This window comes from Polyodon spathula, chromosome 13, assembly GCF_017654505.1.
Source record: "Polyodon spathula isolate WHYD16114869_AA chromosome 13, ASM1765450v1, whole genome shotgun sequence".
Taxonomy (NCBI): Eukaryota; Metazoa; Chordata; class Actinopteri; order Acipenseriformes; family Polyodontidae; genus Polyodon; species Polyodon spathula.
This window is the reverse complement of record NC_054546.1, coordinates 9388203-9398865: the sequence shown is the minus strand read 5'-3', so window position 1 is coordinate 9398865 and position 10663 is coordinate 9388203. Positions and strand designations below refer to the sequence as shown.

The 10663-nt window shown below is 34.9% G+C and overlaps 1 protein-coding gene across 1 annotated transcript; it reads left to right on the top strand.

Annotated features, from left to right (window-relative positions):
- The first annotated feature begins 7494 nt into the window (after positions 1-7494).
- On the top strand, positions 7495-10623 carry LOC121326255 (bone morphogenetic protein 2-like). The gene is made up of 5 exons (XM_041269488.1): positions 7495-7892; positions 8060-8199; positions 8288-8404; positions 8564-8750; positions 9997-10623. Exons 1-5 carry the CDS (start codon positions 7580-7582, stop codon positions 10443-10445), a joined length of 1206 nt encoding a protein of 401 aa, XP_041125422.1. The 5' UTR covers positions 7495-7579; the 3' UTR covers positions 10446-10623.
- Positions 10624-10663: the final 40 nt, after the last annotated feature.

Here is a 10663-nt window from a genome sequence, read left to right as displayed (position 1 = left end):
TTGCGCAAGTTTCTTTTAAATTATTATATTTTTGTTTACTGTTTATATTACGTAACTGTTTATTTTATTGTAATTATAATGTCTAATGTACTGTAGAGTTGTAAATCTTGAAATACTGTAGCTTGGAACTTGACAGGTTGTTCTTAGTTTGCATTAACAAATACTACTAAATAAAAGTGTAGGAGCAGTTTACATATATCTAGTATGTATTTTACATTGGGAATGATTTGTAGTTTTAGAAAGAAAGCTTTTTTTTTTTTTTTTTTTTTTTTTAAAGAAAAGTGGTTTGACATTTTACAGCTTCGGTTTTTACCAGCTGTCATTTCTGCAACATTTACTGTACATTATTGATGACCATGTGACCACATTTTTAGGCTGACTACTATGTTCTTACATCATAACACCTACTAATACAGTAATTGTTTGCCTGTTTGATATGGTTTTACCTTCAGAACAGAATAAATGATGCAGAAATTCTAATAAAATTGAACTATATATATATATATATATATATATATATATATATATATATATATATATAAATATATATATATATATATATATATAAATTTTTATATATATATATAAATTTTTATATATAAGTACTTATAAATAAAAAAAAATATTATGCAAAGGATGCTTCATTCATAGAAATCTACGAAGGAAAAGTAAACATTTAGACCTCACTGATTTGTAAGGAAGACCACCAGTGAAATGTTAGTCCCTTGACTTATCTCCTTCTTAGGTCAAGATGAGACGGAGCATGTAAGGTAGATGTGACGACCGTCTTTACATCGGTCTTGGTGTAATGGGACAGGGTCTGGTGACTTCTGCTCCTCTAGTTTATAAGTCGTTCGTAGCACCACTGACCCCAACTGAACATGATGAACTGCTGGTGGACTTGAGGAACTTTATTGCATTCCAGGCTGAGGTGGATGGACAAGCTACAACTCAGGAAATACTGCAAGAGTTCAGTCCACAGTTGTCTGTTTCCCAGGCAGCAGTTTTCCAAGAATTGTTAAGAAACATATATAACTTGCATAGGAATCCTGGTAGAGAGGGTGTTTGGAAACTTAAAGCAGAATTCAGGTGACTTTTTTATGCAGCTTTGTTTGTTTGTTTTTTTTGTTTTGTTTTTGTTTTAGTTTTTTTTTATTACAAATGTTTTACTGGGAAATACTTGAAACTGAGTTCTCCTGAATTCTTAAAAAGAGATACAAATCTCTGTGCGTACCTCAGTAAGAAACATTATTGCTATTTTGTGCAGCATACAGTTCGTACCTGTCTTTATTCATCGATTTTATAAACTAAATTCAACTGTCGTGGTTGCATTTTTTTTCTATGCCTTTTGAAAAGTTACATTAAATAAAACTAATTCTTATTTGTTAAAGTAATGAAAACCCATATTGTGTATATTAAATTATTACTAACTGGTTTAAGATCTTGCCCATTTCTAAACTCTTCCCTGGATTTGTTTTAAAATAACTGTTTATTTTAAAACTCAATTGCTTGAAAGACACAACAAAACAGACAGACTAAATACCCAAGATTTACCAATCTCTATTTTGAAGCTTCTTTATCTGCAGAATCTACAAATATATGCTGCACATATACAAGTGACCCCATTTTGAAATGTGAGCTTCTTATACATATAAGATATATTTGGTCAAAAATAGCAAAAAGCAAATATATTTAAAGCTTATATTTGGTAAAAAACAAAATGCCAGCTATACTGTAGAGGAACTGTAGAGGAACTGTAGAGCTATACTGGAGAGGCTCTCCATTTTTACAGTCTAACTGTGCATGCCTTAGCTGCACTATACATGGACTTTTCACTGAGAATTACTGTTTTATTTTGTAGTGCACGTCACAAACAAAAATATACAAAACAAACAAAATCAAAGCATTAATAGCGTATAGTTAGTATATACACACTCATTGCAAAATAACACAAAGCAAATGAAGTATCTGCTTGCTGAAGCATTTTTTTAAGCAATGCACAAGCAAAAGTCACAAGGCTGTGACATCGGCTCCCTAGCAACAAGCCTCCTATGTTGTGAATGGATTCTTTCATTGAAGCGGTTTGGGGATTTGAAAAAGGAGAGGAAGATTCATGAAATTAATTGGAGACTGAAGTTGATGAGAAGCAATTGCCCTCTGCTGTACGAATTAAAACTGTGTGCTGCTTTTTATACGAAAAATGAGAAAAAGCAGGTTGCGTAGAGGATTTATACTGGACCCTGATGCCCCTGATAAAATGAGTGAGTGGTTGGACAGTATTTGTTATTAGCCTATTTGTTTTTCTATGGGTCTCTCGCTATATAGCGACCCTCGATATAAAGCAGATTTGTATTGGACCCCGACACCCGTGATATAGCTAGTGAGTAGTGTATATCTTGGGAGACTTCTGTTAAAGCAACTACTTGACACTGTTCTTGGGACTGTTGGCCAGAGAACAGTTCTTACCTTTGTCAGGCCAAAAGTCCCATCAGCTCTTGATGGAATTAGTGGCATATTAAGAGGAAAAGGAATATGTTTAAAATGTACTGAAAATTAAACGATTTGTAATGTGTTTGGGGCAGTAGTCTGATGTGGTCATATCATGAATCAAATGATGTAAGCACACAGTCATCTGTTACATTCTCTTAGATGAGTCATCACAATCAGTCCATGAAATGTGTTTGGGTTGGAGATTATTGATAGCAGAAGTGCATGGACAATGATCAGGTCTGATCCTTCTAGACAGGGCCCACAAGTGATCTGCTGTACAGGGGTTATGATGTTCACAGAAACAAGTTGTTTGTATGCTGAGAATCAAAAGAAACATATCACTTGTATTTGGATAAAATTCACTAGATGTGATACCGAAAAATGACAAACTCTGTTTTAGAGCAGGTGCAGTGACTTTTTATTGTGCTGATTAACACTTGACATCATGAAGATGCTGCAAAATGATCTGTCGATCTTGGGCAGGTGTTGTGACTCTTGGTCTCCCAGTTCATGGCCTGTCATTGACAGAGTATGAATGGTTATACCATCTCACCAGGTTTGAAATTGCTGGCTGTGAGCACCGAAGACGGCGAGCCACAGTATGTTGCCCTAGTCCAGCATCCAACATGCCGATTGCACAAAGGCGCTGCTCTCTTGACAGACGTGGCATATTGTTTGGTTTTTTTTCTGTGTTTTTCTTTATTGCTTTTATTCAAGTTTGCAATTCAACAGCTGAAATCACGCCATATCCAGTGTCCAATCAACTGTCTCTCTAATCAGGTGATTAAGTGCATATGCTTCAGTCATAGTCACTCAGGAGTGTCCTGGTTAAGAATGAATGATTGAGTGATTAAAAAGAAACCAAAAACATTTCTTCAATGTCATCATTTATATACTTTATTTTTATTTTTTCAAAAATAAATGTATTATAATAGTGATAAGTTTCTTTTGATGCTCGGTATAGTTCAGCAGATCTAAATAAAGACTTGCTGAATCAACACTATACTGTATTTTAGTGAGAATGAGTGGTGTCCACAATTGGGTAAATAAAATATTTTGCTGACAGGATCTTATGCACACATTAGGGGCTATTCAATTGATCTAAATCGTGGCAGATGCACATATTTTTATAGACAAAAATAAACTAGATAGACAGCGGTTGTTTAGATTAGCTGTGGTTCAGATCAATTGCCTGGTGGTTGAAGATGCAAAACATATAGTACTTTCAAATCGGGCTCTACGATCAAACAATAAATATCACCCATGCTAGCAGCTGTGCCTGTGTCCCATTTACTGTATCATGGCTGTAAAAACAGTTCATATAAACAGGCAAACTATGATTAAAACCTTCCCAACCAACCTAATGCAAAGCGGTTTGTCTTCTGCAGGTAAGTGTAAAAAGGGTACGTTTAAGCAATAAATACATTACTTATAACATGCAATTAGTTAAACAAAGTCCATCCCCATTGTGCATCGCTACCTAGATAGCTTTGAACCTGCTAAAACAAGAAAAGTCACTGAAGTTTCTTTAAAAAATGTATTGTATTCTTACAACACAGATAATATTATCAGAGGATGTAAAACTGGGTTGCTGAGTACATACAACAATTTGATAACTGGCAAATGTTCTACTTTGCATATCTGAAATTCAATTGAATGAATTTGTTCAAGACGAGCAAACGTATTTTATCTTGCTTAGCTTTTCATCTGATGCCTTTTCTTTTAACCATTCAATTCATTCTAATTTCAAAGTCAGATTTGAATATAATACTTGTTTCGCAAGTCTTAAAATGTAGCAAAATAAAGCGACATCGGTTATATTTTCTTTTTTAAAAAAAAAATATTTCCAGTTACTAAAGTTCAATTAAACACCATCTCAAATCATTCCTTTTGTATTCACCCGCCTCCAGCAACAGAAGAGCTCAATTAAAAACTGGTACTTTATTAACCAGGCAGGCACGAGCATGAAGATTTTATACATTTCAAACCATTTTCATTTTAACTGGACTACCTTTGGCTTTCAGTTGCTGTTACTTTCCATTATTAGGTTGGGTACTGGCAGCCAGGTTTGACACAAACAGTAATTTATCAAATGAAATATTTCTACAACAGTGACTGAAGCTGTTTCGTAATGAATTGTAATGTATTTTAGTTTTAACGCTGTTAAGAAAGCGACTTTAATTAAAGCTCAATGAAAGTGCAAATTAAGTGTTGAAGGCGGTTGATACCACGTTAGCAATCGAAAGGGCTGTGAAAGAAAGCCACACATACTAGTTGTCGCCTTTTAGTGAATACTCCATTGTGTGATTGGTTGTGAGCGACTACAACTAAACGGTGCAATAGCGCTTTGCCTCATATTCCTTTAACTAGTACTACTGAGAAAAATATTTGCATGGAGACGATACAAATAATAAACAGTATAAAGGCCTATATTAAAAGGGGTCAAATACATCACAATGGTCAATAACAGGGGTTGACAACTTTAGCACTAACTGCTATTAATTTAATTATTAAATGGAACCAATTAAATCTATGACCAGAGTGTGAAGTCTTTAATCAGTTGATTTATAAATACAACACAATCAAATGTTTTCCTATTTTGGGGGGGGTCAGTCTTTTACTGATGGAACACTGCACACGTTTTTTTTTTTTTTAAATTCATGACACATATGTTTTTGCTGTAATAAAGCATTATTTGAATATGTAACTGTATTTTTATTTTCATATTATTGTATTCATTTTCAGTAGACCTACTGTCCTTTATTCAATGCTATGGTTCCTTAAGTGACTATATCTGTATCTACATTTGATACAAAATGCTATTCAAATGATCTATATCCAGTAGTTTATGAATAGCCTGTTTAACGGATAGAATAGAAGTGTAATACAGCTCTGCATGACTAACTATCTTTTAAAAAATATCCCCTTAGTTGGGAGGGCGTTTTATTGTTCAAGTTATTTTAAAAGTGCTCCTGATACTGTTCTTACCTTACAAATTCATATGAACTCCATGAATTAATGTATTGTGTGTAATATTCAACAGACTCATCTAGAGTAACTGTGTTGGAGTGGTTTAACATCAGCAAAGAGCAGTCATGTTTTCAGGCAGTTGTGCAGGGATAAGATGCACTGTTTTTCCCTTCATATTCAACTCACAGCCAAATATGTTTAGTAAAGAAAAGTAGCAATCAAGCACTGGCGCCCTATGAGCGTTTTATTAGTAAAACGGGGTATGACAGTTTATGGATTTATCAAAGCTTCTAGAGATGTCTTCTACAGGTTGATTATTCACCAGGAAACCACCGTTTAGAATACAAGAAATGCCACTTAGCCTACATTTAAGCTTTGGTTATTTAAACGTCTTTAATATTGTTTTGCCTTTGAACAGTATTATATTGATCACATTTCTTTGTCCTCATTTCATACAGTTTGAGATATGTGTTAATCAACATTCAAAAAACACATTTACGCGCAGCATGGTTTTGAATTTGGATAAAAGTCAATGTAAGACAGTAAATGAGTCAAAAAGTAAAAGTAATTTTAATAACATTACGTAGACATAAATATATCTGGAATAAAGACTAATATATACTTTTGAACCAGTATCGTTCTATTGTGGATTACTTTTTTTTATTAAAAATACAAACTGCTTTACTTTTAGAAGCGGGGTTCCAAGTTGTACCAATGTATGATTTGAATTAGATTACCTGGCCATACCCATCGATCACACATTAATTACACAAACATGAAGGCGGCCAATCCCCCCTTTGATCGGACAATAATCTGGGGGATCATTGTTCTCAGCTTCTTACTCAGAGCGACTACAAACTCGATTGAAGATAATCCTCTACTCCCTTAACTATCTGTGATAGACAAGTGATTCTTCTTTTTTTTTTTGGGGGGGGGGGGGGGGGGGGGGGGGGCACTTGCTGGTTTTATTTGGTAGACATAGATATTTACTATCTAAGGAAGGCTTTGCAGTAAAAGGTTAGTGCCCATATGACGTAAAATGTATGTTTCGATATCGAGGAAATGGCAGCGAGTAAATCTTTTGGTTTTCATGTGCGTCACAGATCTGTCTCTCCGTTTACTTATAATTGAAATTGTGTGCTGGTAGCAGTGATAACAGACTGGAATCCCATTGAAAACAATAGGAACAAACTAACTATAATTTACAAAGTAGTAGAGCTCAACACTGACCAGGTCTTTATGTCTGTTGATTACATTATTTCCCATTATGTAGTTATTTTGTTCTGTGCTCACAAAGTTCTGATACTGTATCTGTTATTCAAAGCCTTTTGCTCCCATGCAGAACTGGCACCATGCTGCTCTTAAAAAAAAAAAAAAAAAAAAAAAATCAAGTCGTTTTATTAGAAATAAATGCTGCACATTTTGCACTTGGGCAGTGAGTTTTAAAAAATAAGTGTATTTTAAAAGGGTTACTATGGCCTCGAATTTAAAATACATCTGTAATATTTGCGCAAATACTGGACATGGAAATGTATGTATGAATAAATTACTCCTCTTTTTATAAAGACGCCTCAGCAACCATGTTCCACAAAAGGTGTAAATAGCAAAATGTCCCAGTTTAATTAATGACAAAATAATTGACCAATCTGGAAGAGAATTTCTCAGAGAATTAAAAATGCTTGGGGTGCAACTTAAGATACAAAGAACAGTTTCCCGGTTTTACTGAAAGAATTGTAAACGTGTAAATACAAGTTTCAGAAGCTTACATTTGGAATCTGGATGCATCCCTGGGATGTTTGAGGCACAATGACCTGCAAACAACCTAAACAAACGATAAAGGCCCAACTGGTCTGTAATAATGTAATCAATTAACACTGTTTATTCAGGCCTATCGTGTTACTGATGTGTTGTCCACTTTGTCAATGTCATCAAAACAGTACCCGAATAATTGCATTTCTTATGTATGCAAAACTCAATGGCCTTGAGCGGCTTTATATGGACCTGTTTCTGTCTCGACATCAGTTCGGGACCGACAGTAATGAATAGTTATCATTGACTCCTCTGAGTCACACAGTATACGTCTTGCTGTCAGATATTTGAATTTGTAGCAATCGCCATCATGTTATTATTACCCAGGCTATGTGTCTGTGCTGTTTTGCTGTTGCTATTGGATCCAGTTGTACTGTTTAGAGTTCCACAACGACTCCTGGCGAGGGAAACGGAGAGAAAAGACACACACGAGGTTGTTTCAAAGGCAATCCAGAGACTGCATGAGCTATTTGACATTGGAGATTTACCACAAAACGCTTTACCTCACAGGAAACCCCCGCAATTTATGGTGGATCTATTCAATGCTGTTGCTGACTCGGACGGGATAACGAAGGAGCCGGGAATTCTGGAAGGCAATGTTGTCCGAAGTTTTGAGGATAAAGGTGAGTAAGAACAACACGAAAATCAAACTCCCAAGTTGCGTAGCTTAAGATTTGAAATAACCTGAAATGATCTATAAAAATGCATTATTGTTGTTTTTAAACAAATTGCGGTGTAGGTGTGTTAATCATGAATAACGATTCTTGAACTTCCTTTTTTTTTTCTTTAGTTCATTCCGATCAGTCACATTACTACTTCAACTTGTCCTCATTTGGTAGAAAAGAAAAAATGATTAAAGCCGAACTTCGGATTTTTAGACAGAAACAGAGTGTAGTCCCTGGGAAATCATTTGGACATCATTTTTGCAAAGTAAGTACCAAAACCTTCATAACACCTTCAATATGCAATCGGCGAGTTTGCTTTGTCAGAAGGTTGAAATGTTCTTCCATTTTTTTAGATTGATGTTTATGAGTTACTGGATAGCGGGATGAAACCATGGAGAGGGAACCTGATAACATCAAGATTATTACCGCTGTATACTCAAGGATGGGAAGTGATTAATGTCACTCAAACGGTAAGCGTATTTATTGTTATATCTAACACATCGTATTTGAAAGGTATTTTATTGTAATTGTATCTGTTTTTGTGTTCTGCTCCTAGATGTCTAATAGACTCATGACAGCTGCTCAATGTAATTAAATGTAATTGCATCTGTTCAATGTTCTCATTGTAGGTGTCTAAATGGATTCTTGACAGTAGCTCAAATCACGGATTCCTTATTGTCACGACGCTGCCTTCGGGAAATTCGTTGGAATCTAGATTTGGAAGAAACCAAAAGCATGGGAAACATGCCTTCCTTGTGCTGTTCTCTGACGATGGGAGAAGAGGGTCTACAGCTACAAACATTTCACCTCTGTTGGGTAATGATTCTGCTTATTTTATATCGATTTCCCATTGATATTATAGTCTATATAGATAATATAACACCTTGTTTTCTGTAGATAGGCATGTTGACATCACACAAATACATATAAACATATACATTATCCCATACATCTATTACTTGTAGCTTTAAAATTGCACTGTCTTTAGATAATTAAAATATGACCCCATCAAACTGGTTAGATATCTAATATAAACACCAAGTCGATGTAGTTGTTATAATTTTTCTTATTTGGGATCTCAAAATAGACACATATTAAAACTCTTCCAATCCCAAAGTAAAACTGTGGTATTATGTTATATAAGTACCTGTAAGCGAGAATAAAAAAGAATCAATATTGTGCATGAAACATGATGTTCATTAATAAATACAATCATGCCTAACTGATTGTATTGAAACATCCAGTAATTTTACTATTAATAGGACTCACAGTAAACAAAGTATTTTATATTGAAAAATAACATTTTTGTAAAAAGATAAAGAATATTTAAGGATATAGTAGTCTGTGAAACTGTATTTCATGAGCTTGCTAATAGTTATGGCGGTTGTTACTTCAGAGTTTTTTAAGACATAACTTGTTTAACCCTTTTTAATGAACTTTTTTTTTAATATATCAAAATTATTTTAAGCATTAAGTACCCTGTTAGCATAAGGAGGGAATGTGGAGAGGACACCAAATGTGGTGGAAAAAAAGTTACACTAAAAAAGTTATCGTTGGCTACCTTACATATATATATAGAGAGAGCGGGCTAGATTTTTCTTATAGAAGATAAGAGCCAGCGCCATCTAGTGATCTTCCACTTTGAATCAAGTTTACTTTAGTTTGGCTGGCAATATGCTGCAGTGGACTAGATGAACTTGAACGCATTAATATAAAGACACTCTGGTTGTCCACACCTGTGTTGAATAAGTCAATAACATGACAGTAGAACTGAACAGCAGCTCCTAAAAGAAAAACTAACCACAAGTAAAAGAAAACGCTATGGCATCTGCAGTCTACGATGCTGGAGACATGCAGTAAAATCATAGTTTAGGGACTTGGTTATAGTAGCTGCACCAAGATATAATGGCAGGTACAGTTGTACTAAGCTTCTCTTTTCCTGACAGGGAATTTCAAACATCCTCCCCTGACCGATGTAGACACACTATCTTAATACTACTATAGACCTATTTCAATTTGTCAAGATACATTTATTTAATGGTCAGCTTTTCTTTATTTTTAGGTCGGAAAGCTTTAGCAAAGGATGATACCCCTCACATTCCTGCCCCAAGTGAAAATGCAGTGCCTTCAGACAACCAGGTGAGCAAAAGCAGAAAAATCCGATCTGCTTCTGTGTCTGTTGAAAGGAACCCCATGTCTTGCCAAAGGCTCCCTCTGTATGTAGACTTTGAGGAAATTGGTTGGTCTGGATGGATCATTTCACCTAAAGGATACAATGCTTATCATTGCAAGGGGTCTTGTCCATTTCCCCTTGGGGAAGGCTTGAGAGCCACCAACCATGCTACTGTCCAGTCCATCGTGAATGCTCTGAAACTATCACAAGATGTGGAAATGCCTTGTTGTGTGCCAGATAAACTGCATTCCATTAATCTTTTGTATTTTGATGATGAAGAAAATGTAGTTCTTAAACAATATGATGATATGGTGGCAGTAAGCTGTGGATGTCATTAATGGATATGAAGGAGCTATATAGTATCAGCATATGTGTTTTAATTTAATTTAAACTCCAATGACATGATTTTTTACAAGGGGGAGGGGATATACAAATTCAGACTTTTCAAAGTCAATAGAAATTTTGATAATGATTCATTGAAAAATATTAACATTTGCAATTATTTGTTGTATTAAAAATGTGGTTTTTGCTTCAGATAACTTTGAAATATGTTGAG

Excerpts from the sequence above, each read along its gene's own strand:
- LOC121326255 (XM_041269488.1), top strand. The coding sequence starts at position 7,580 with ATGTTATTATTACCCAGGCTATGTGTCTGTGCTGTTTTGCTGTTGCTA. Across the intron at positions 7,893-8,059 it reads CCGAAGTTTTGAGGATAAAG|TTCATTCCGATCAGTCACAT; the intron begins GTGAGTAAGAAC and ends TTTTTTCTTTAG. Across the intron at positions 8,200-8,287 it reads TTGGACATCATTTTTGCAAA|ATTGATGTTTATGAGTTACT; the intron begins GTAAGTACCAAA and ends CCATTTTTTTAG.